The sequence below is a fragment of the Boleophthalmus pectinirostris genome, unplaced genomic scaffold (assembly GCF_026225935.1).
Source record: "Boleophthalmus pectinirostris isolate CB_2022bp ecotype Guang Dong unplaced genomic scaffold, ASM2622593v1 HiC_scaffold_6, whole genome shotgun sequence".
Taxonomy (NCBI): Eukaryota; Metazoa; Chordata; class Actinopteri; order Gobiiformes; family Gobiidae; genus Boleophthalmus; species Boleophthalmus pectinirostris.
Window position 1 is genome coordinate 26,426,581 of NW_026571447.1, and position 27,608 is coordinate 26,454,188.

Sequence of the window (27,608 nt, forward strand, 5' to 3'; positions counted from 1 at the left end):
ATTTGCATTTTCAATTTTCTTTGGAAGTCAAAAGGAATGTGCAGAAAATGTGAGTCAGAGCAGAACAGTTTAATTGTTTTTATTTATTTATTTATTTTTTCTTAAATAAAAAAACAAAACAAAAACAGTAATAAGTACATTAACAAAAGCATTTGCTTATTGTAAAGTTGCTTTTTGTGTTTCTTTCTGTGCCTTCTTCACACCATCACATGATGTGATGGTGTTGTCCTGTGCACTGCTGCATACTTGTTTGCCCAGGCCTGCATTCTGATGTGGGGTGGGACATAGACTGTCACACTTGTGGTTCTGGATGGGCGTCCTGATGTCACCGTGGGACATGTTACATAAGCCTACAGCTTGTTCATGCACCAGGGATGCAAGTCCTGAAGAAAGTGCTGGACAGTCGGGGGCATAAGTTCAAGAGTTGTGTCTGTTCATGTTGATGTGTTTCATTTTAAATTAATAATTTGCGCTCAGAGGAGTCCTGTGGGGTGTCCTCCCAGCCCCTCCTGATGCGTGTCAGCCTGCGATCCACACATGGCAGCAGCAACAGCAGCTTCAGCCCCAGCACCACTGTGGGCACCACCAGGGACAGCAGGTAGCCCGGCACAGTGTACCATTTATAGGACGAGAGTCGTAGAAACTTGTCCCATCCATACAGGTAACCGTGGAAGGTGCACAGGAACAAGGTCACGTAGCCCAGCTTGGACTGGAACACAAAAGAGAGCACATATTTCTCAAATGTCTAATTTTCAATATTCAATATATTTCTCACTACAGTATATCAGCTGTTTAAAGTTAAACCCAGATCCTTGTGGCTGATGTATTTACAGTTTTATGTAGCAGATTACTCAGTTTGAATAGTGCAGAGTCAGTCAACACAGAGGAAATGAACTATAGTAATCATAAATTCACACACTTACACTAAGCACATATTCCTTAGTGTCGGCCTTTCCTTTCATTTCACTCCAACTTTTATTACATTCTGAAGAACATGTAGTCTCCACACTTCACATGAACTAACCCAGCAGCCACGGCCAAGGATAATGTATGCTCTCCAAATTACATTTGATGAATAACTTAACATTTAAAGAGCTGCTCTAATTTGGGCTGGAATAAAGGGGAGGAGGGGATGTGACCCAGTTCCATTTATGAATGAGTGTTTCCTGCAGAGAGGTGCTGTGAGGGTGGTCAAAGTGGAAAATAGGTAAACACCTCAGGTTTGTGACAAGGGCGATAGAGGGAGGCTAAGGAGGGTCAAATAAAGAAGTAAAAAGATATATTTTATTGTTTTATTATGTGATGACAGCACAAGAGAGGACTGGAATCCTTTCCACACAGACTAGAGCACAAACTAGTGCTCAGCAGTCTAAATTCTGCACCAGAAACATTGACTCCCTGGCCTTTTTTGAGGTGCACTTACTTTCATAGGACCTACTGGGACCCAGGCATGTCCTTAATTCAGAATGCAAATATTTCTTCTGCATTATCAGAATGTATCATTATTAGTAATTAAGTGATTTATTAGTATGTTTGGACTCTGAGCTCATGGTGATGGACTTCACTTATGATGGCACTGACTGGCTGTAATTTAAGCAACAGAAGTGGCTGAAAGTTCAATGTTGTACTATAGTTATATATCAGTAAATTATTTCAATATATGCCTTATATTCATTATTAACATTTTAACATTTCTCTTCTTATATAAGCACCCTGATGAAAGGCAAAAGTATATTACTGTCTAATGCACTCATCTGGAACAAAATAATAACATCACTTCATAAATTTATGCTACCTTTTACCTTTCATTCAAGAAACATTGGCAATTCTTATCTACAAAGGAAAAATGCAGCAATAATTTTGTCAAAATTGAATTAAGACCAAAAACCACCTTCTTAGCATCTGTTTTATTTGGTGACAAATTTTAATGGCTCAACTCTCTCTTGTTTTTTGGGACATCTTGATTGTGAAAGTTGCAGTAACTACATTTTTTTATTTATTTTTTTTCATTGATTTAAAAGAAAAGTGCGGTACCTGCAGCAATGACCAATTCAAACGCAGATGTTGCACTTTTCTGTTGTTTTACTGGAGAGTTTTACACAACTCATAAATACTACTACATGTTTTAAGGTCTAATTCTGAAATGGAAGACAATATGGACTTGAGACTTTCACAACTTCTTATTCAACACACAAACTAAAATGCTCAATGGCAGTTTAAGATCTCCCCAAATTTGTTTTCTCAGACCACCTCATTTTCTGTACTTTAAGTGTACACTCAAAAAATTTAATAAGTGTTGATGGTTGTGATGAAGTAACCTGATGAATTACAAAAGTATGTAACTGTAATAATCCATTACATTAGATTATTGTAAATGAAATCTTTACAATAATCATCTTTAATCACTTATGCAGACACTTATATAAGTATTGTAAGTTTATTATTTCTTATGCCTTATGATTTCTGATCATAAAGGGGGTCCATGGACGACCCTTGAGCTGCTGCTGATTACCTCACTACGTATAATCTTTTGTTAATCAAACTTGTACTTTGCCATTTGGCGAGGGGCCTCTTGCGCCCATTCTATGTATCCTTATAATTGTGTCTTCACCGGTTCTGACTTGTTTTTCACATGTTATTTTACTGCTAATGACCCAGCCTTGTGCTGACCTGTCCTTGTAAGATGGTGTTATGTCTTTAACCTATGGCCATGTGGCTCAATATCTTCCATGTGCCACCCCAAGGGATTTAAAAGTCCTGTATGCTTTGTTATGACCACTAGACTAGGGAAAGACGCCTTTGTCAGGGACAGGCACAGGAGCTGGAGGACAGGACACTCATTGCAAACTTTGTGGAGTGGTCCCAGGCAAACCATCTGCTTCTGAATGCTGACAAGATCAAGGAACCGGTGACTGACTTCAGGAGGAAGAGGACACCAGTGGAGCCCATCACCTACCAGGGCCATGAGGTAGAAATAGTGGACTGCTCCAAGTACCTTTGAGTCCAGGTGAACAACAGACTGGACTGGAGGGACAATGGTAATGCTGCGTATAAGAAGGGCTACCTGAGAAAGCTCAGGTCTTTTAATGTGTGCAGCAAGTAACTAGAGATCTTCTACCAGTCTGTGGAGGCCAGCACCCTGTACTTCACTGTGGTTTGCTGGGGGAGCACCACCAGTAAAAGGGACACTGGGCAGTTTGACAAACTGATCTGTAAAGCTGGTCATGTGATCGACTATGAGCTGGAGACATTTGTCACAGTGAGGGACAGGAGGACACTGGACAAACTGCTCTTCATCATGGACCCTCCTGTTCACCCACTGCACCAGACTACAGAGGGAGCTCTTTCTCCAACAGGCTCCTACAGCTCTGCTCAAACAGTGAGAAAAGCAGGACTGCATTCATACCATACTCCCTACAACTGTACAGCAACTCACCCTTATGTAACAGATAACCCTATGTCCTGTCAATCATCATATCATTGTTGCACTGTCTTCCTATGACCTCTTTTATAAAGCTGTGATTTTATATTTTATTACTCATCTTTCTATTTTACTGTACATTTACATTTATTTACATTTATCTTATTTGACACCTGTCTCTTTCTATATTTTTTGCTACTCATTTAGACATTATTATTACCATTTATATTTTTGCTCTCTGTTATTATATTTATTGTGATGTGTGAGCTACTGTGCCCAAATTATTTCCCATGTGTATCAATAAAGTTTGTCTAAGTCTATGTCTAAGTAAGACTCTTTGACTTCTCAGTTTATTCTTTATACCTTAGAAATGCCACAGCAGTACTAATCTACAACAACATAATAACATCACTTACCAATTTAATGGTAATAGCTTAAAGTTGTCTGGACACTGACCACTATTGTTGTGGTGCCTCCGTAGGATTGTAGGTCAATTTCTTCTACAATAATACAAGCAGTTACTATTACTATTACTATTACTATTATTATTACTATTACTATTACTATTACTATTACTAACTATTGTGCCCAAGGACACAATAACAGCAACCTTCGGATCAGTGGACAAACACACTACTAACTGAGCTACTATAACTAAAACCAGAGGCAGAACTATCATTAGCATAATTCTGAAGGGTCAGAGTCCTCAGACGGATCACCCAGGGTAGTAGAAGGAACCGCGTGAGAACTCGTAGACCCCTTTGAAGGCTGTTCTGGATGCCGCTCATGGAAGGTCTTAATGAGACGGGGGTCTAAGATAAAACTAGCAGGCACCCAAGAATGCTCCTCTGGCCCATACCCCTCCCAGTCAACCAAGTACTGGAGGCCCCTACCACGCCTTCTGGAACGAAGCAGACGCCTGACCATGTACGCAGGTTCCCCATCAATCAGACGAATAGGCGGAGGTGGGGGTGAGGCAGGGGCAAGAGGACTGTCTCTAACTGGCTTCAACTTAGACACATGGAAGGTAGGATTGATCCGCATGGCTCTTGGCAATTTGAGACGTGCAGCCGCTGGGTTAACCATCCTCTCAATTTCAAACGGACCGATAAACTTAGGGGCTAGTTTCTTGGAATCCACCCTGAGTGGTAGATCCTTAGTAGAGAGCCAAACCATATGGCCAGCCTGGTATTCAGGAGCTTCAGAACGGCGGCGGTTGGCAGAAGCAGAGTAGCGTTGTGCAGAGGTGAGCAGAGCAGTCCGGGCCTGTTTCCAGGTTCTGTGGCAGCGCTTTATGAAAGCTTGGACAGACGGGCAAGAAACTTCCTTTTCCTGAGATTGGAACAGGGGTGGTTGGTAACCATAGGCACACTGGAATGGGGAAAAACCAGTGGCAGAACTTTTCAGAGTATTGTGAGAATACTCAACCCAAAGTAACTGCTTGGACCAGGAAGAAGGGTTCCTAGAGGCCATACAGCGCAGAACAGTCTCCATCTGTTGGTTAATTCGTTCCGTCTGGCCGTTGGACTGAGGATGATAGCCCGATGATAGGCTAACAGTGGCTCCTAGAAGTGAACAGAACTCACGCCAGAAGATGGAGGTGAACTGTGGACCCCGATCAGAGACTATGTCAGTGGGGAGTCCATGTAGCCGAAAAACATGCTGCAACATGAGCTCAGCGGTTTCTTTAGCAGATGGAAGTTTGACCAGCGGAATGAAATGGGCCATTTTGCTAAAACGATCAACTACAGACAGGATGGTGGTATGTCCATTGGAAACAGGTAAGCCAGTGACGAAGTCCAGGGAGATATGGGACCAAGGCCGGTGAGGAACAGGAAGAGGAAGAAGATGGCCAGCAGGTGCTTGGTGAGTTGGCTTAGACTGATTACACACTTGACAGGCATTCACAAAATCTTTAGTGTCTTCGTCCAAGGTACCCCACCAGAATCTTTGACGCAGCACCTCCTTAGTTCGCTGGATCCCAGGATGACAGGTAAGTTTCGAACTGTGAGCCCACTGCAGAACATCTGACCTGAGAGGTTGTGGAACATACAGTAGGTTATTAGGGCATGTGCTGGGACCAGGCTGATCTTCCAGGGCAGCCTTAACTCTTTCCTCAACCTCCCAGGTAAGAGTGGCCACGATATGGGACTTGGGAAGGATGGTTTCAGGTTCCTCAAGGCTGACAGAGGTAGAAACTGGTGGGATAGCGAATCAGGCTTGGCATTGCGAGAACCAGGACGGTAGGACAGAGTAAAATTGAACCTAGTAAGAAACAGGGCCCATCTAGCCTGTCGGGAGTTAAGGCGTTTAGCAGACTGCAGATACTCAAGATTCTTGTGATTTGTCCAGACTAGGAACGGAATCTTGCATCCCTCAAGCCAGTGCCTCCATTCCTCTAGGGCCAACTTCACTGCCAGCAACTCTCTGTTTCCAATGTTGTAGTTCCTCTCTGCTGATGCCAGGCGTCGGGAGAAGAAAGCACAGGGGTGTAGCTTGAGGTCATCGGGTGCCTTCTGTGACAACACAGCCCCTACACCCACATCTGAGGCATCAACCTCAACCACAAACTGTCTCTCTGGATCTGGAACTCTGAGAATAGGAGCAGTGGTGAAGAGGATCTTCAAAGTCTTGAAGGCTGCATCAGCCTCTGGAGACCACCTATAGGGCACCTTGGAGGAAGTGAGAGCTGTAAGGGGAGCAGCAACAGAACTGTAGCCACGAATGAATCGTCGGTAGAAGTTCGCAAACCCCAGGAAGCGTTGCAACTTCTTACGGGTCTCAGGAACAGGCCAGGAGGCAACGGCTTCTACCTTGGTCGGGTCCATGGATACACTCCCCTGACCGATAATATACCCCAGAAACGCAACTGACGAGGAGTGAAACTCACACTTCTCTGCCTTGACAAAGAGTGAGTTAGCAAGCAAACGCTGTAGGACATTCTGGACATGATGAACATGTTCCTCCTTTGACCTTGAGAAAATCAGGATGTCATCGAGATAAACAAAAACATACTTGTTCAGCATGTCACGGAGGACATCGTTGACCAGAGCCTGGAATACGGCAGGGGCATTGGTAAGACCGAATGGCATGACCAGATACTCGTAATGCCCTGTGGGTGTGTTAAAGGCGGTCTTCCACTTGTCCCCTTCCCGGATCCGGACAAGATGATATGCATTGCGTAAGTCCAGCTTAGTGAATATAACAGCATCCTGCAGAAGTTCAAAAGCTGATGAGATGAGTGGTAGAGGATATCGGTTTTTAACTGTAATATTGTTTAGGCCTCTGTAGTCTATGCAAGGTCTAAGTGTCTTGTCTTTCTTGTCAACAAAAAAGAAACCCGCACCGGCGGGGGACGAAGAGGGACGGATGATTCCAGCAGCCAATGACTCGGTGACATACTTCTCCATAGCTTCTCTCTCAGGTCCAGAGAGGGAGTAAATACGACCACGTGGCGGAGAAGTTCCAGGCAGAAGGTCAATGGCACAGTCATAAGGACGATGTGGAGGAAGTGATGTAGCTTTGGTCTTGCTGAAAACCTCTCTGAGGTCATGGTACTCTTCAGGAACACCTGTCAAGTCTGGTGGAGGACTAGAGTTTTTGGTGGGCAACAGTGGTGGAATGGCTTGGTTGAGACAGATCTGGTGACAAGATGGACTCCAACTAGTAATGGAACCCGTAGACCAGTCAATATGGGGGTTATGACGGAGAAGCCAAGGGAAGCCGAGGATTACTGGGTACTGTGGTGTTTTCAGGATGTGAAACTGGATGGTTTCATGGTGGTTGCCAGCCAGTAATAGACGAACAGGAACAGTGCGATGAGTTATGGAACCCAAAAGTCTGCCATCCAGAGCATTAGCAGGTACAGGAGTCGGAAGGGGAACAAGTTTAATCTTTAACTGCTGAGCCAGATTCTTGTCTATAAGACAAATGTCAGACCCTGAGTCAATAAGAGTGGTCACACTGTGAGTACCACTCTTAAGCAACAGACGGGCTTGAATCTGAGGACGTTTTACAGGGGAAGGTGTGAAGGAAAGACTCATCAGTATTCCCCTTTCTACTGATGAGCGTGCCCCCTTTATTGGACACCTGGAAACAAAATGGCCAGGCTTCCCACAATAGAGACAGATTCCCCTGACGGCGGCGAAGCCGCTCTTCAGGAGAAAAACTCGTTCTGCCCACCTGCATGGGCTCAAGACCTCCATCATGCAAAGCTGTAATGTGACTAACTGACTCTAAAGGGGGACATGGACGTGTGATAGGTCGCTGTTCAGGAAGTTTGTGTCTTTTTTCGTGTTGTCGAGCTTGGATGCGGCGATCCAGTTTGGTGGCCAGTTCAACCAAATTATCAAGATCAGAGGGGAGATCAAAAGAAACGAGCTCATCTTTTATATAATCGTTGAGACCCAAAAGGTAGGCGTCAGTTTGAGCCGCAGCGTTCCACTGGCTCTGAAGGGCCCGGGTTCGGAATTCAATTGAATAATCAGCAACAGTATTGGCTCCCTGTCGCAATCCTATTAGACCACCAGCTGCATCGGGTCCAGATGACATGGCACCAAACACTTTACGGAGTTCGTTGGCAAAAGAGTCAAAAGAGGTACAGGCAGCTGTCTGGCGCTCCCATTCTGCGGTTCCCCCAAAGCCGCGCCCTTTCCGTAAGATGATTGATGGCAAATGCCACCTTGGCTTTCTCTGTGGAGAATGTGTGTGGCTGTACGGCAAAGAGAATGGAGCAGTTGATCAAAAATTGATTGCACCCTTCAGGGTCCCCCCCATAATGTTCAGGTGTTCCTACTCTGGGTTCAAAAACTGGTCCAGGTGTGATCAGTTCAACTGAAGGTTGCGGGGCAGGGTTGGGAGGAGTGGGAGTAACTGCAGAGACTAGCTGGGTGACAGTGACTGCCAGCTGCTGGATCTGAGCTGTCAACATGGCAATGTTTTGTTCATTAGTTGCAGCTGACTGACGAGTTGCATTAGCAGCACAAGCTAACTCGGCCTGATATTGCTGCAGGCTTTCTTCAAGTTTGGCAAGCCTCTCCATAGGGATTTCCTCATGTGCTGAGTCCATGCTGGCCAGATTGTACTATCACGCAGGTAAATTGGACTCAAATGCAACACAAGTATACAGGCAACAAACTCTTAGTTAATAACAGAACGTGTCCTCTAACAGGTAATGTATAATGATTACTCAGACTGAAAATATAACAGAGGAATGTATGATATAAAATGTGAACAGAAATATCCTCCAAGACTGGAAATACACTAGTAAGAAATGAACTGGGAGAAAACTCAGGAACAGGGATAACAAACAGGGAAATACACAGAATTGCAGAAGCTGCAAACAGATCAGATTCAGGGGTAATACAGGGGTTTCAGAAATTGGGGTTCAGGTTTTCAGGAGCTTGAGAGTACGTCTTTACAGGTCTACAACCTGGCAAGGTCTGAGGGAGAAGAGGGAGTATATATAGACTGGGCCTGGGCTGATTACGGAATGAGAGGCAGCTGTAGGGAAAGGAGGGAGGTGACAAAAGGAGGACCGGAATAGACTGACAAACGGAGCTGGACTGGGGAAAACAAACAAAAAGGCAGAACTGTGACAGGGGCCCCCAACCAAATGCCCTCAGTTCCACTAAAGGCTTCAATATAACATTAAATGAGAGCAATGTAATGGATATAAACTAACTACTAACTAACTAAACTAACTGGATATAGCCTAACTAATAAGACAAGTTTCCAATCCATCATAATTCAAATGGGGAAAAACAATAATATATATATATATAAAAAAACAATAATATATATATATATATATATATATATATATATATATATATATATATATATATATATATATATATTATTATTATTATTTATTTTTTTTTTTTATAGTGAGGGCCCCAAATTTAAGTTCACCTAGGGCCCTAAACTGCTAACTTTGCCACTGACTATAACTATTACTATTACTATTACTATTACTATTACTATTACTATTACTATTACTATTACTATTGGCATTTGAATTAATCACTGAACAATTGCACCAACTTGAACCAGTTTTTCTGTTATAGGGCCAGTTCTCTCTCTGTGTATTTCGACACTGGCTACCCCAACAGCCTGGAGCATAAACATGTGCGATGGAGGTTATACACAGCAAATCTCAGCGCAGACTTTTCCAAAACCTCCAGGAGTCCCTTTAAGTGGACACCAGCCGGGCCTCTTCAACATTGTGCGTGTGTTCCTTTGTGTTAACTGAACCATCAATCTGGTTGTCATTTCGAGCACTTCAAAGCCACACTGAGTAGGTGAGATAATCAGTCGTTTTGTATACAATTTCCCAATGAGCTTGTTTGTATTCATTGTTGGAGTAGAGCTTGCTTGTAAGTAAGATTTACATACCCATTGTGTGAGTTTAACTGTCTGTGAATTGTGCAAAGTTGGCAAATATTTAGGCCTGTCCAATCAGTTCATTATAAAGGTATTTTTAGTCAAACTGAAAGAAACGAGATAACAATCCGTGTATCATTCATTCATTTTTCAATATAAAACCAAAAATAAGAAAATGAAAAAACAACTGTTTTCTTCATTATTTGTCTCCAAAACCTAAATAAAAAAACAGATAACGATTTTTTATTTTATTTCAGTTTTAAATTTTGTGTTAAAATTAATAATGGAAAAAGACAGACAACAGCAGTTTCCCTTTATCGTGAATTAAATTGCGATTCTGGACTTTTGTGCCGCATAAGGACTGAACCAGGACTAAACCAGGACTGAACCTGGACTGAATCAGGACTAAACCAGGACTGAACCAGGACTGAATCACGACTAAACCATGACTGAACCAGGACTGAATCAGGACTAAACCAGGACTGAACCGTATTCAGCCCTGGTCTGTCCCGGTCTCAACCATAGTCTGGTCCTGGTACGGCCTCAGTCCTAGTCTCAGTCCCGGTCTCAGTCCTGGTCCCGTTCCCAGTCTCAATCCTGGTCTCGGTTCTTGTCTCAGTCCCGGTTTGGTTCCGGTCTGGTCGGACCTGATTCAGTCCTGATTCAGTCTGTATACGACGCAAAAAACACAAAAACACAAAAGACTGGCATCGCAGTTGAAGTCACGAATACGGGAAACCACTGTTACCCATTTTTTGTTTTCTTATTTTTGGTTTTACATTGAAAAACTAATGAACAATTGATACACGGGTTACACATTGACTTTTGTGAGCTTTAAGCCATGTTATAATGTTATTGCCTCATCAAAAACATGCCTGGAGTTGTGTTTTGTTTCATTCACGTTTGAGTAATCATTTATTATTAGTCTGTCTACATCTCCAAAGGTCAAAATGCTCTGTTCCACCTTGTGTGGTCATGAAGCTGTAGTTGTAGCTGTAGCTCAAGTTAACAGCTACCTTTTACCTTTTGTTAAACAGAAATCTGTATTTCCAGGGCTGAAATTATCCAATGAGCATGTCTGGAGCTTAAAAACACAGTGGAAAACTTCTGGTATTATCGCATGATATCACAAGGTGGACAGAACAAAGTGTTTTCTGTTTGAGAGACACAACTCCAGGAATGCTATGATGAGAAAACAATCGGACAAAAAAGAAAATAGTGTAACATAGGTCCATAATTAGAAAATGTATATTGTATGCAGGTTTAGGCACTGGTAACATGGCTCAGTTGTGATCATAGTACCTTTTTTTAAAAATGTAAAAGTGCAGGCAACATACAGTGTCTTTTTATTACAATTTATTTCTCTTTTCTTACCTGTATGAAGCTGAACTCTCTCCAGCTCAGGGTATTACTGACAGACGGCAGAGAGGTGATGCCCAAAACAATGAACAGGGCAAAGCCAAGGATCCCCACGGAGTAGTAAGAGTCAGTGCGCCATGCTAAGATGTTGGAAAACTCTGTAGTCTGGTTTTTTAAGACCTTAAAAAAGAGACAGCTGCTTATTAAAATGTATTATTATATATACACATCTATAGTAAAATGATATTGGCTTACCTGTGATATAATGCCTGCACCAACTCTGTACCTCACGTAATATCTAGGGATAAAAGGAGGATAAGGGATATTTAAAGAATTTGATTAGAATTTGGTGACATTCTGACTTTCTTTTTTGATTCAATGTAAAAATAGAAAATGTATTTTACTACACAGATTTGAATATACAGATCTAAAAAAGCCAGTCAAAATCAATCAGTCAATCAATAAAAACAAAACTAAACAAACAAAATGATAAATAAATATGCTGTAAAGTTAGATAACTCACTATACATCATTTACACTTGATTGCATTTATGTGGGCAGTACTTGAACTGATAAACATGTACTTAAAGGTGCACTGTGTAACTTTTCTGGAGAAGGCCTACATCTTGTTGGTTGCCATGGAGATGTAAATGCTTTGATTTAAATTGTCCACAGTATGGTATTAAACTAATCTGTCTTGCAACTACACGTGTTATTTATTGCTCAAAAATATCTCAAAAAACATCAGTCTCCTCTCCATAAATTCAAACTGTAATTTGTTTTGCAAGTTTCCGTGGAGATTCTTAAATTTATGGCCATACTGTGGAACATTCTAGGCACATCTCCATGGAGCCAAATACAAGGAGTCTAAAGACTTAAACAAACGAAGCAGTCATGGACGTGTAACCTTTCTATTTTACCAAGAACTGGACCATATTTTGGGAGACAAGCCCAGCATTTAGGCAACTTCTGTAAACAGTGAGCACATTCTCTGTGTGTGACGTCGTCTTGTCCTCCAACGCTTTTTGGGGCGTTTAAAGTTCACACTGGAGATCACATACAAGTCACATTTAATTGAAAATGTGAACGACCTCGCAAAAAAATTCTAATTTCATAAAAAAAAAATCCGAATTGAGCATTAAGCCCTGCAGTCTGAACATGGCCCTACATACATTTAACACCATATTGTGTGTCATAGTAGCAGACCCCCCCGGTTACACAGTGCACCTTTAATAAACTAAACTAAATATATTAGGCTATTTACGGATCTATGTTATTATAGAGTTGTGTTTTGATTCATTCACACGTTTAACACACAAACTCTATATATTTACGATGAATTCTTCTCTCAAACATAAAACACTTGCTCATCTGTGTTTTTAAATTCCACACACCTTCACTAGAATCATCTGGATAAATTCAGCCCTGGAATTGCCAGTCTCGACCGGACAAAAGGTAAGAAGCAGCCGTAAACATGAAAACTACCACTACATGACATCACAAGGTGGAACAGAGCATTTTGAGTTTTTGAGATGTAAAGAGACTAATAATAAGGATTACTCAAACTTATGACAATGAAACTCAACACAACTCCACGTATGTTTTTGATGAGGTGTGGGGAAGCTGGCCCAAGTGGTCAAAATGAGAGTCCAGTGCAAAGTTGTCCTTCACCAAACCAAATTCTTTATTGGATCCTTCCAAGTCGTGGGCAAAATTATATACAAATTTACAAAAAAAGAACTGTGCTTAACTAAACAAAAGCAACAGAAAATAACGCAACAAAAGAAAATACCCACAAGCACCTGGCTGCACTGATGGTGACCTACTTATTGATTAAACTGCCTCTACTTATATACCCCCCAGAGAGGAAGTCCCTCCCCCTGGGTTCACACCAGCTTACGGGGAAAACTGTAGCAATTTCCTTTCCTTACTGGTGTGCTGCCTTAAATTATTTTCTGAAGCCTAATCCCCCTTTTAAACTGAACAGTGCTCCAATTTAACTAGATAACACTGAAACCAAAATTCTAATAACCCATTTGATAAAACAAAGAACCATTTCCGAGGCTTCCCTCCACATGGTCTGGGCCAACACCTCCCCCTGAGCCTATAAATATGGCTGCCAAAGGACACGCCCCCTCTTTTGTTCCCAGACCATGTGGAGTCACAGGTAAGGTGGTAAGTTTAAACAAAAATGAAGGGATATAACCAAATAAAATGAATTTAAAGTAACTGTGTGAATGTGATCAATTAAACAAAGACTAAATAAAACAAACCCGGGATAGTTATTATTTAGCTGTTTAGTTGATATAGATAGATGTAACTGAACTAAAGTGAAAAATGGGGACAAAGGCCCTCTTTGTCACATGAGGTAATAACATTATAACATGGCTTAAAGCTCACAAGAGTCATTTTTGTGTAAGGCTATATTTATATGATGACAGTCTGAACAGAAGACGCAAAAGTGGCGTCGTGTCTTCACTTTTTTTTTTTTTTGGGGAGGAAATCTGCATGTATACGATGACGCAAAAGTGTGTGGAAATCGAATGGATATGCTTGTACTTAAAGAATCAAGGGCATCTTTTGACATATGGAGGGTTTGAAGCCACGCATTTTCATCAGCTACTTCTCCAGGTCTCGTCCATAGCCGTCTGACTCGCCTGCATCCAGAATATGATAGAGGTAACTGCAGAACCTTCTCTGTTCACTAATGTTCTCTACATTTGTTGCGATGCCTCCTGTAAGTTTATTAGAGCCGCCATAGCAGCTTGAAGGTCTGACGCATGGAAATGATCCAACATGTTTGTTTCTGTGTACTGTATGTATGTGACGTAAACATGTACGCAAAGTGAATAGATCTGACCAGAGTTTTGCGTCTTGGGCAGTGTAGACGAAAACACTACAGTGGAGCATATTCAACTTTTCCACTATGGAGGGTGGTTTCAGATTTTTGAGTTTTTAAGCCCCAAAAACGTTGTCACCGTCTAAACGAAAGGCACTTCAGATAAAATATTTTGTTGTTTTTACCCGCAAGCGTTCTTGGGTAAACAGGCCTAACATAGGACCTTTAAAAGTGATGTAATGCAACTTCAAACTTATATAATAATTAGTAGTGAAGCTGCACAGACCACAGTTTTTCAGTCACACGTGGAGTTTGTGCACCTGTTACTCACCGGAAGCCAATGATGAGCGTGTAGAGCACATGCAGAGAGGCCAAACCCAGCGCCACCAGTCCCATCTGCTTCCTGCACAGCATCCAGCGGTCCAGCCAGTCCGGGAAGCGTCTGCACAACAGTCACACGCTCATTTGTACCACACTGCGCTGTCCTTCAAACCTCTCCTCTGTCACCGCGAGCCGCCTCACCTGTACTTGGTCCCTCTGTGGAGCTGGAGCAGTGCAGCCATCACACCAGGCAGGTAACACAGGGACAGCATGATGAGAGACACGATGGGGAACACCTGTCAGACAACATCAAGTGACATTCACATTCAAGAGAGAGTTATACCAAGAAACAACACTGTGTCCTTCTCTCATGGCTCACAATGTGTACATGGACATGGCCAGTAAAAATCAGATAACAAGAATAATCAGATAACACAAGAATTTGATTGTTTTTTCCATGAGTTTACATTCACAAAAGAAATCTGATCATCATGTGTCAGTTAAAAATCCCATATTACACAGAATTGACATGTCATTGACAATTGTCATGACAATTGACATTGACAATTGTCATGACAATTGACATTGACAATTGTCATCTTATACATGCTGTTACCTCCTCAAAAACATGCACACAACTCCAGGTATATTATTGAGAAACAACATTATAACATAAATCAGAAAACAGCATACTACACCAGTGAATTTACAGAATAAATGTAAAGTATAACTTGGCAAAGTATAATGTGTTTTAGAATAAATAATTAATCAATCAGTAATAACGTAGTGCAATTAATCGAATTTTGATCGCGATTTCAATTTGTGTGTCAAACGATCTCTAAACTCATATAATTGAGTTGAGATATTGGGATATTTTTAATATAAATAAGTATATGTATTTTATTTTTTAAATATAGAAATTGTAGAAGAGCTGGATATATAGTTTATTTTGGATATATTGATGTTTTTCTACGCCTTATTTAATGTTCAAAATATATTTTATTCATTTTATGTTTTAAACATTGCAAAACTGCTCTAAGGTACATGTTTGTAGTCTATATTTATTTTCAATTTGAAAGTTCAGCAAAAAATTATCAATATCAAAATGTTATTTTTTTGTTTTGTTTTGGGTTTTTTTGAGAGAGAGATAAATGCTGAATAAATGCATCCTGTAACTAAAAAAGAATTGTTTGAATAATTGTGATTTCAGTAATGACCAAAATAATCATGATGACTTTTTCCATAATAAAGCAACCCTGATCAATGATCAATCAATCAAATAATTCTCTGTCTTTTCCACATTAGTTAGCTGTACAGTAACCTTCCTGTTGTTTTAATTTTAAACTGAGAAAACTTGGTACTGCTGATGTTATATTAATGTTTGGAACATCACTGTTCATGGTAACTCAAGTGCCTCAAACAGCAGCAGATGTTTTTACCTTATTTGCCAGAGAGACCATGATCCTGAATGACGTGTCTTTCCCGTCCTCCACGTAGGAGTAGATGATGTCTCTGATGAGCAGGTAGATGAAGAAGACAGCGCTGAGGCCCACAGCGATGCTCAGAGGCAGCCTCCACTCTGGGAAGAGCTGCAGCGGGAAGTCCTCCAGCTCCTGGGATGCACCCACACCGCCCCTGTCCACCACCCAAAGGCCCAGACGGGTGCACACCTCCGATACAGCCTGCTTCGCCTCGGCACTGTCCCCGCATATGAACGTCTGCAAGTGAGAGAAATGTCTCAGTACTTTGCCCTGACATCACTCTGGTGGTGTTCCGAATGAATGTCTATGATGGAATGTTCAGCAGTTACCGTGGTGACACAATGCACACATTAGTAAACAATGCAAAAATGTTAGATAATCTGAAAAAAACTCAAGAAAGAAAAACAAAACAGATTTAAACAACAAGTTTTCAGAAACCTGTGATCAATACGAGTGATTTGTGCATGTGTGAGAGACTTTTTAACAGCTCAAATCATCTCACCTGTTGCAGTCTCAACTAAGTCAGCTCTTTCTGATCAGATCATGTTAAAGAAAAGCTCGGTTTTAAGTCTAACTAACTTTCAGTGTGAGCAGTGCGTACAGTTAGCATCACACGCCCTAGAGAATACTGATGCCATCTGCAAAGTATCAATGCAGTTATGTTCTATTTTGAATTTGTACATTTGTCTTCTATAAAAGAATGAGAACTTTGCACATTAATTACTGGAGACGGGTGTATTGGAAGAGAGAAACAGCCCGAAAACATAGAGAAAAATCCCGCACACCATCTTACTTGCAAATTATAAGATTTATTAGGACAAACCAAGCAACGTTTCGGCACTAGGCCTTCATCAGACAAACCTGTTTCCCTGATGACGGCCTTGCACAGTTTGTCCTAATAAATCTCACAATTTGCAAATAAGACAGTGTGCGGGATTTATCTCTACATTTGTCTTCTGCATTTGACCCATTCTTCTGTGACGATGAGGGAGTCGTCATGACAGAGCAGTACCTGAGGAGACCCATTATTAAAGCTGGGGCGGGTTTTGTTTCTGTAGAGTGTGCCTCATCTGTATTATCAAGTATTTTATAGACCACAAACTCAGATAAATTTGACAGAGTTGTGTTTGTGGTGGCTAAAAGGTGTGTGAGAGCAAGGGGCAGGTTAGAGTTGCATCTGACAGACTGTTCTGGCAAGTTTGCACAGTAATATGGCATTAAACATCTCCCTGGAGACAAGACGGTGCCACCACTAGCCCAAGTGCTCATAGTAAGTTTTTTTTTTTTTTTTTTTTTTTTTTCAAGGTATTTTTGAATAAACATTTAATTAAAAAGAGATTTAATACGATACTGTGACCCAAAACATTCCAGAAAAGCTTCTTAGTGGACTCTAACCTTAAAGGTGCACTGTGTAACTTTTCTGGAGATGGTCCGTAACCTGTCTCCTTAGAGATATTAATGCTTTGCTTTCAATTATCCACAGTACAGTATTAAATAGGAATGTAACAATATCCAAATCTCTCAATACGATATTATCACGATGTGTATCTCATGGTGCACTATTTATTGCAATAGGACAAGAATTGTAAAAAAGAATTCAAGTAAAAAACATATAACTTTATATTGTCTGCAATGTCTGAAATGAATCATGGGCAGTGTTGGGAAGGTTACTTCTAAAATGTATTCCCCTACAGATTACAGATTACAGACCCCAAAATGTAGTTTGTAATGTAATCCATTAAGTTATTTAAAGTGAGTAATGTAATCTGAATAATCTGGATTACTTGATTTGCTGTAGAGAAGCAAAGACTAGGACATCATAACATAAGGTGTTTTGTCTGCTAAAAGAAAATAAAAAGCCCAGACTTTACTTAACCATATAAAAAATATTATTGATAGAAGAAGAGGAGACCTGTTAAATCCTGTTTTAGACCTGGTTTAGTCCTGGTTTAGTCCTGGTTTTAGACCTGGTTTTAGAGGGGGAAAGATATAGCCAATTACCACTCACTGAAACAGTAACTGTAACTGAATACAGTTACTCATAATTTGTACTCTGATTACATAACTCCGGTACATGTAATCCGTTACTCCTCAACACTGATCATGGGATATGTAGTTCCCGATGTTTATAAACTGTTGCTACTATAAAACCATGCATTTAAGCAAAGTAACTTGTCATTCAATATATTGTGACAGCCCACGATATTATTGTGAGACTTTTGAACGATACGATATCACGATATTTTGGTTATTGTTACATCACAAATATTAAACTAATACAAAATCAACTACAGGTATTATTTGCTCAAAAATATCGCAAAAAGCATCCATCCTACTGTGAGTGGGATCGCTTCTCCACAAATCTAACTTGTAATTTAGCTTGTGAGTCTCCATGGAGATTGTTAAGTTTGTGGTCATACTGTGGAACATTCTAGACGCATCTCCGTGGATCAAGCAGGTGACAGACTCTCCACCAGACAAGTTACACAGTGCACCTTTAAGTCAGTAATACTTAGTTAAATATTTTATTGTGTATATCTATTGCTAGCAACTAAATGCTATCCAGTATGCGTTATTTTTGTTTGGCGGTGTGTTTTATTTGATTTTTTAACCATTTCACAGAACTTTTTACAATGACAACAATAAAAACATAGTCTGGACTCTTGAGAATTGGAGAGATTTACACATTCACAGGTCTATACCACTTTTGTTACGTCCATGTAACTCAGATAACCGCTCTGTCATCTAAAACACGCCTCACCACAGACACATGTAGCGCTCCTGTGTGGTTTCGATCTCCTCTGGGACTGTACCACAGCGATCAAACCCAAAACCAAAATTTAAAAAGTAGTCTGCGGCTCCACACAGCAGACAGAAAGCACAGACGAAACTACATCAAGAGCAGCAGTGGAGTTAATTGATTTAAGGCGAGTATACAGAGACGGCATTCACTGCAAAAACATAAGGCTGCACAAGGCTTCATTTTGGCTAAATGACTCAGACTGGATTTGATCATGACTTCAGTTAGGGTATTAATGTAATCTGGACCGTTATATTTTCTATTCATTTTGTGTTGGGCTGCACCCCACTGTGTAAACACATCAGAGCATTGTGAGAAGCTTGTAGTTCTCAGACAAAGGCCCACACTAAGCCACCGAGAGAGGGAGAGCGAATATTCATAATTAGGAAATGTACAACTGCTAGAATAGTTTTTATTTAAATTTTTGCTGTTTTCCAGATGGTGAGTTTAAATGCCAGTAAATGTCTTTTTGAATAACATTTCAGAAAATAGTGCTGGGAAATGATTTTGTGGTAAGGAAATTCAGACTCTGTGGTTACATTTAGGGTTAAAAAATGCCAAATTTTTCATCAATAAAAATAAAAATCTGCTGGTTGCTATGGTGAAATGTCACTGTGAGTTCTGCAATTTCTAACAGCCAAAATTTCAGATCAAAAACAAAATAAAAAATAATGATGTATGTTAGTTATAATTTAAGGGCCCATATTTCATTATTTTCTGGTTATAATGTTGTTTTCTCATCAAATTATAATGTATTTTGTTTCATTCGCACATGTTTAACACACAAACCCCGCATATTTAGGCTGAATTCCTCTCTCAAACTGAAAACACTCTGGTCCACCTTGTGATGTCATGTGGTAATACATGTGGTAATACCTCACTGTGCTTTTGAACTCCATACACGTACATACACATCTTCACTACAATCTGGATCATTTCAAGTGTGGATTTGCCAATGTCTAGTGAACAAAAAAGTAGCTGTCAACTTGAAAACAACCACTTCATGACATCACAAGGTGGAACAGAGCATTTTGAGTTTGGGAGATGCAGAAGACACAGACAGCCCAATAAAGCAGCGTGTGGATGAAACAAAACACAACTCCAGGTATGTTTTTCATGAGGTAACAACATTATAACATAAACTTACAGCTCACAAGACTTAATTTTGCATAATATGAGACCTTTTATACTAAATATACCAAGTATAGTGTTGTACAGTATTTAAAAGTCCTCATCTCTACTTTCAAGTGATGAAATAAGTGATGTAAATGTACAAAACATGACTTCAAAGTGCAGTCTTCATTATTGGTTAATGTTCAAAATAATTTAATTGACTGGTAGGGCTGTAGATGTTGTGTAATTTAGTCGATTAAACAATTATGAAATGGTGTCAAAATGTGTATTAGTCGATTAAACAAAGAGAACAATAGGGGTGGTGAGGTTAGGGTCAGAGGTGTGAAAACACTCATTATGGGCCTGAATGATTATGCTAATATGTCCCCACTCAGTACAGATGAATAGGCCGAGCTCACAAACAGAAACTGTAAACAAGTAGGGTGTTAGTTTCAGAGTAGTTTGAGTGTAGTTAGCTCCTCCCTGCAGACAGATATAAGATAGTGTCCATGAGCGTCTGACCAGAACTTAAGCAGCTTGGATGAGCTGTGAAATGTTTGTCCAGTTGGTAAATTGAAATTCTCCTTGGCATGGATTCTACCTGGACGACTGAGGGATTCTACACATATTAGTCGACTAATTGTTTTATTTTTGATTATAATACGAATGTGTGAAAAATCCCTCAGTCGTCCAGGTAGAATCCACAGCAAAGAAGAAATTCAATTTGTCAACTGGACAAAAGTTTATTTGGTCCAATACTTTTCACAGCTCATCCAAGCTGTTTCTTCAGTTCTGGTCAGACGCTGGTTCCTTATATCTGTCTGCAGGGAGGAGTTAACTACAATGAAACTACTCTGAAACTAACAACCTCCTTGTTTGCAGTTTCTGTTAGTTAGTTAGTTAGTTAGGCCTATTAAACTTGCACTGAGTGTGGGGTCATACTGTATTAGCCTAACCATTCAGGGTCACAATGGGTTCTTTCATAACTCTGGATCTGACCTGGTTACAGCTATTGTTCTCTTGTTTGTTTTGATTTAGGTTTGAGGATGGAGTTGTAAATAGGATAAAATAACACAAATTAATATGAGAAGAAAGGAGAAGTTAGTCCATGAGTAAGATGGAGAGTTAGTATTCAGTGGGGTACTTATATGTTAAAAAGTCAGATTAAACTCACAATACAAGTTTAATTTGTCTTCATTTAAATACTTTTTTTGCAGGTGCAGGTCTGATCTTGTAAGTGGAGTTTGGGTCAAACACACAGAGTTACATAATAGTTTTGAGAGCTTTGCCACACATCCCTTTTTGGTCAACTAATCAATCGGGAGGACATGTCTTTAGTTGACCAACAGTTTCTTACGTCGACTACAGGCCTATGAGAGCTTATGAGGTATGAGAGCTTTAAAATATTACCTGTCTGTTTGCATCTGAGGGCCCATTCTGCAGACCCCAGGCAGACAGTGTGTTCAAGGCTTTCACCACCGATGCTTCAGGGAGCAGCCTGTAATGCAAAACAACGTCATGCATAATGGGGCTCCATAATGCAATAGAGACCGCATGACATCTGAATTAAGCCATTACACTGGCTAATACTCTAATCACATGGGACCCTTTTACCTCTGCAGATATACAGCGTTGGCCTCTGGGAACATGTCTTTCTCGGGGTTGTTGCTCACATCCACCAGCACCTTCAGGTCAAACAAACATGAAGCAATCAATTAACATGCAACACAAAAGTATAGGGATCATACTTTTTTTTGTCCTTATAGAGTAAAATGTGAGCCAGACTGGTGCCACCTAGTGCCTCCACTCATTTTCATTTCTCCCCAGCGACAAGGTCAGGAATTGGAATACACTAGATCAGGGGTCTCCAACCTGTAGCTCGGGAGCTATCAGTAACTCTCCACCCCCTTCCAAGTAGCTCTGTAGCTCGCCAAGGGATTTCTGAATTCTGTGTATTGTGAATAAAAAGTCAATTTTGATTAATTACCATGTAAATGTATAATTTTGATGCTGAAATTAGTGGACCGATAAATGGATAATGATTTATGTTATATAAGCATCTAACTGTTCCCCACCTAAGGCTCGCCATGGCTCTTACATTTGCTCAGTTTCTTTGCAACTGCTGAAATTGGCAACTCTCTGGCATTTTTGCTTCATGAAGGTAGCTCACTGGAGAAAAAAGGTTGGAGACCCCTGCACTAGACAGTTTACAAAAACCCTGGAAGTGTGAGTCCGGGCACCAGCCAATCAGCGAAGAACCATACATCCTGTGCTGGCAACATTTCCGGAGATTGATTTAAAGCCAGAACAAAGAGAATGTTTGGTGAATTTTATGAAGAGGAAAGACGTTATTGCCCTTCTTCCTATGGGATTTGGGAAAAGCTTAATATTCCAGTTAGTCCCATTAGTGGCGCATTACATACGTCAAGACCAAATAGCAGCGACTGGTTAAAAAACAAAAGTATCCACCTACTGTTTAACAAACAAATCCTAACGCTGCAGGTCAGACATTTTCTATTTCGTAAAACCGACTGGTGAATCAGGTTAGTAAAATGTTGCCCTAAAAATCTACATTAGAATTTATTTATTTTTTCTGTTGTTGATTAATAAAATCATAAACTAGGAATTTTCTTTGGCAATATGCCCCAACATAAAGAAAGCAGTAAAATATATTTTTAAAAGGTATGTATAATTTGAGCAAAATGTGTCTTGCTCCATTACAGAAATACATTTTTAACAGCTCTTGAGGTCAAAATAAGTCCACTGTATGCTGTCTACAGGTAAATAGAAAGAATTTTATTGTCAGATAATCAGGAAGTGCACGTTAGCATTGTCAGCTTTATCATCACGGCAACCTACCTGGAGTTATGATGTGTTTTTTGTGGCTCAAAATGCTCTGTTCCACCTTGTGATGTCATGAAGCAGTAGTTAATAGTAGCGGCAGAAGTTAAAGTTAAAGTTTTTTTTTTTTACCTTTTGGACAGTGGAGATTGCCGATGTGAGGGCTGAAATACACAAAATGTTTGTAGTGATGGTGTATGTATACAGTGAAGCACTTCCTGTATTACCATATGACATCACAAGATGAAATAGAGTGTTTTCAATTTGAGAGAATAACTAAGCCTAAATATGCAGGGGTTGTGTGTTAAACATGTACAAATAAAACCAAAAACATCTCTAACTTTATGTTTTTGATGAGGAAACAACATTATAACATAGACCAGAAACTAATGTACCATATTTTTCGGACTATAAGTTGCACTTTTTTTTTTTCATAGTTTGGGTGGTTCTGCGACTTATATATTAAAATTTTCACACTGACAGCCGAACGAGGCTCTAGGCTCGCGTCTCAGTATCTGCTACTCCTGGACCATTGTCACTTCATGCTCTACTGTGCATGTCTCCTGGAGAAAAAGCCGATGTCCTGCTGCAAGTAGTGACATATTCAGCCGAAAATGGTAATCGAGCAGCAGAAAGAAAGTATGAAGTGAGCAAAAAACTTGTGAGGGACTGGTGGAAAACACAGCTTCACAGCAACTGGGCGGGGGCACCATGTAACTTTCCTGGAAGTCACTGGATGGATCGACAAAGACTGGACTTCAGTGACAATTGAAACCATCCTGTTGGGATTCAGAAAGGCCGGAATAATTCTAAATGAAACTGATGATGAGTCTGACAACAGCTACGCAGAAGAGGAAGCAGTGCTCCATTTACCTCAAGGATCTATAGTTAATCTCCGGATGTCGTGCAGAAGTGACACAGAAAATGAAGAATTCAATGGATTTAGTGATTTGGAGTGAGATGGAGAGTTTGGTAAACATGTTCTGTTATGTTGTTTATGCTATAGTTATCTGAATAACTGTTCATGTGTGACTAACATACCAGAAGTCTATCCAACCTGTTGTTCTCTGTTCTATTGTTATTACTAGAACTTGCTTTTCAAGATGAAATGTCTGTTCCGGGTCTCTGATTTTATAAAATATATTTCCCCAAAAAGTGTGACTTATATATGTTTTTTTTCTACTTTGTTCCGCATTTTTTGGCTGGTGCGAATTATACTCCGGAGCGACCTATAGTCTGGAAAAAATACGGTAATATGGGCCCTTCAAAACATGGTCATCAATCAAAAACATGTGTTTTTTTAAACTCTATGTTGGTCATGTGATCACATACCTTCCCACTGAGCTGAGGAGCCAGAGTCTGCAGGAAGCTGTAGTGTTCTCTGTGAATACAAAGGAAGATGATTCGGGCAGACTGGGCGGCTGCAGCATGGTTCATCACCTGCACACACGTCATACATAAACATACAGACATCAACACATGACAAGGTTAGCAATGAGTACACAATTAATATTATACTGTTGTGATACCAGTGAGCTGTGTGAAGTAGTCAAGAGGGTCCTTCAAAATATACCATTACTATTGGAACACAACTCAACCGTAATTAGCCTTAAAGGTGCATTGTGTAACTTTTCTGTTGGAGGGTCCACCAAATACTGTTCTCCATGGAGATGTTATTGCTTTGTCTGGATGTTTCGCAGTATGGTATTAAACCTTTCTATCTTCATGGAGACCAAACCAGACCAAGTTACAGGTCAGATCTGTGGGGAGAAAACCCTGCTCACACTCAGAATGCTTGTTTTTGTAGGTATCTTTGAGTTATTTAGAATGTATTATATTTCTTCTCTTTGTTATTTTATTTTATTGTGACGTGTGAACTACTGTGTCCAAAACATTTCCCTTGTGGATCAGTAAAGTTTGTTTAAGTCTAACTCTTATAAAAGCACCTGTAATTTATCAAATGTAAGGTGGAGCTGTTTAATGTCATATCATAGAACATTTCATAAGATGGATATCAGAAAAATACTTTTCAATTCCGTTGCCTGTTTGTTCACTTTTCAATAAGCCTCGGCCACATTCAACTTCAATCATATATCAGTTACATGGCTGATGTGTTTTGTCAAAGGGCACAATGGCAGTAAAAAATGCCTGTACTTTTCTTAACAATGTGGTGAAGTGAACATTTTATTTATTTCTCAATAGATATAATTCCATCTTAATTTCAAACTGTCATAAAGTTTAGCAGTTTGTTTTCTGTCTATTGTTGATTGCTTAAACCTGTTAGTACACGCTGTTTTGATTCCCAACAAACTCCACTCTAATCATTATAAAAAAAAAACGCCTCCTCTGAGTCATTCTGTTTTTTCACACACTAACCTTAACATTGCCCTGTATTCACCTGCAGCAGCAAAACTCAGTCACCTCAGCCTCTTTCTCTCTTTCTCTTCAAATCTATAACACTCACCCTTTGCTGACACTGGTCTAAATATGACCCGACTCATTCATTTGTGCCTGTGTCGGATATTCATACTTTGCACTGACATCATTCTGGGGGTGTTGTACATGTATCTCTAATGGCTGAATGTTTGGGAGCTGCCAAGGTGATGCAAAACACATATATTAGCAAACACTGTCAAAAAAGCTGTAAGATCATCTGAAAACTCAAGAAAAAGCACAAAATGGATCTAAACGCCACATTTTCAAGAGCATTCATGGTCCCGTTTAGGTGTTTGATTTTCAGCAAAAAGGTGAGAGTAATTATCAGTAAAACTTTTCACTAATGCGAGCCAGATTGTGACTATAAATCTTTATGAGAGACTAGTTAGACGGCAAAAGTAAAACATAGATTAAAGTCTAAAAACCTTCAGACAGAGCAGAGCCTACAGTTAGCATCACACCCCAGGGAATGTTGTGGTATCAATATTAGGGGTGTGCAAAAATATCAAAATATCGATATATCGTATAGTTTAATGTGATGATACAGTAATATCGTGGGCTGCTGTATCAATATATCGCCAAGAGTATTTTTTATTATATTTTAACACAATTATTTGACATTTTCACTGTTTTGAGGATTAAAATGTTTGTGTTTCATATATGAATTTGCACATGAAATGGTTTAACAAAGACATTTAGTATCATTTATTGAACCATATCGAATTGTTTTTGAAATATATCGTAATGTAAAGTTTGACAGTGGCCTATAACGACTCTTTGAGGATATTACTGAAGGTGCCGAGGTTCTGTAGCGCCAGTGAAATGTTTGTAAATTGTGGTGCGAGACCCTGTGTCGTCACAATCAGATGTTGTATTTATTCATGTGTAGAGCCATGAATCTGAGCAATCAAAACACTGAAGCTCTAGTGTGTCCTGTGAAGACCTCTGTCAGATTCACCTCTGAGCTGTGGAGACACTGGTGCTCTTGTCTGTATACATTATAACATGCACTGTATTTATATTTTTACTCTTACTATTTTCTTTTTAATACTATGAACCAGATATTCTATGTTCTTAATAAAGATTTAATTGAACTGAATTGTAATATTGAATTGAAAGCTCACTGTATTGACATATGTATCGTATCGTGGCCTGTGTATCGAGGTATGTATCATATCTGCAACTTCTTAATGATACCCAGTCCTAATTAGTATTGATAAAAAAAATTAATGCTTCAGTATTTTTGAATTTTCTTTTAACAGATCATGCAGAAATGTATTAAAATGCGCAAAAAATTCAGACATATCATTGTTGAAGTAAAATTCTTCTTTTTAACCATCTCTTTTGTACATATTTCCTGCAACAACATCATTATCATCCTGTATCGCCACCTCTAGATACATTTCCTCTTCATGTGCACTTTACCTGAGCTCCCTGGGGTATGAGCCCACAGTTGTCTGGTCTGCGGCTGCCGTACGTCACCCTGTAACCAGACTGGACTAGACGCTGGCCCAGGGAGCGTCCCAGGTCTCCCGTCCCAAAGATACACAGGGTCTCCCCAGCTGCTCCTCCTCCTGCGCCCATGGGAGCCAGAGGAAGACACTCAGGATTCAACACTTTCAATTCTCCATTCATGTTATCGGATGACATGTCTGACAAAACCGCTGTCTCCAGCCGTGATAAGCGATGCGTTGAAATATCCAGATTTATGAGAGATGGATTTAAAAGGTCTTGGAGGTTTTCAAAATGTAGCCATCTTTGTCATAGCACTTTTCCTCTCACAGACTGACGGCGTTCCCTGTGCTCTGTAGTATTTGTGTTGGACTTTTCCCCTCCCATTTTAGGACAGGGTAAGGTTTGAACTCAACTGGGAAAGTCCACAACCAAAATCAGGGAGGTTTGACTGTCAACACAAGCACACATGTCCTTGAACGGATTTGTTTTCTTTGTGCGCTGTACCTCCCCCCAAGATCTAAGTGCGGGTGTGTGTGTGTTACACTGGGAAGAAATCACTGGTGGCCTTATTCTTGGAAAGCAGATGGTAATTTGTGGTGGATTATGCAAGCTGGGACAAGAGCCGCCTTATTCAACTTTGTAACTGTGATTTCTGGTTTTGCCACACTACCGGAGGAGAAATGTACATAAAGTGTGCCAGAGATAGAGTTTAATTGGGGACAGGGGAGAAGCTGGGAATTTTTCATAGTCAAATCCAGTAAGTTAAAACATCAGTGTTCCCAAAACATTCATACCATATTGTGCAATGTTCCTGGGCAGATTGGAACACAGAGATATCAGGAATTAGTAATAGACCATAGTAACATTGCCCAACAAGTAGGTCATTTTAAAAAAAAACTGTAAGTGAAAGTATTTCTGTAGTTAGAAACTCAAACTACAAATTACACTGTAAAAAAAATAAAAATAAAAAATACTCATTTTAGCTTACTCTTGTATATCAATATTAAAAAAGAATGATACTGAAATCAGGACTACACTACATGGTAATTATACACATTTTACACTGTTTTTTGTTCTAGGATATAATGTTGTTCGCTCATCAGAAACATACCTGGAGTTGTGTTTTGTTTCATTCACACATGTTTTACACACCCCCTG

At 40.0% G+C, this 27,608-nt stretch overlaps 1 protein-coding gene across 2 annotated transcripts; it reads right to left on the reverse strand.

Annotated features, from left to right (window-relative positions):
* Positions 1–63: 63 nt before the first annotated feature.
* Positions 64–26,911, reverse strand: LOC110171402 (metalloreductase STEAP4-like). 2 transcript variants are annotated; one of them, XM_020937110.2, is made up of 10 exons: positions 26,421–26,893; positions 23,892–23,999; positions 21,333–21,403; positions 21,129–21,216; positions 15,764–16,042; positions 14,526–14,620; positions 14,335–14,445; positions 11,420–11,462; positions 11,180–11,344; positions 64–709 (listed from the first exon to the last, which is right to left on the reverse strand). In XM_020937110.2, exons 1-10 carry the CDS (start codon positions 26,643–26,645, stop codon positions 455–457), a joined length of 1,440 nt encoding a protein of 479 aa, XP_020792769.2. In that variant the 5' UTR covers positions 26,646–26,893; the 3' UTR covers positions 64–454. The 2 variants fall into 2 exon arrangements, with proteins under 2 accessions (XP_020792769.2, XP_055019356.1); XM_055163381.1 differs by lacking the exons at positions 64–709; positions 11,180–11,344; positions 11,420–11,462 and adding an exon at positions 12,994–13,821 and having other exon boundaries at positions 26,421–26,911.
* Between the last annotated feature and the right edge of the window lie 697 nt (positions 26,912–27,608).

Coding starts and splice junctions, on each gene's coding strand:
- LOC110171402 (XM_020937110.2), bottom strand. CDS start 26,645: ATGTCATCCGATAACATGAATGGAGAATTGAAAGTGTTGAATCCTGAG. Junction 24,000..26,420: donor TCATACCCCAGGGAGCTCAG/GTAAAGTGCACA, acceptor ACGTGTGTGCAG/GTGATGAACCATGCTGCAGC. Junction 11,463..14,334: donor ACGCTCATCATTGGCTTCCG/GTGAGTAACAGG, acceptor TTTTATCCCTAG/ATATTACGTGAGGTACAGAG.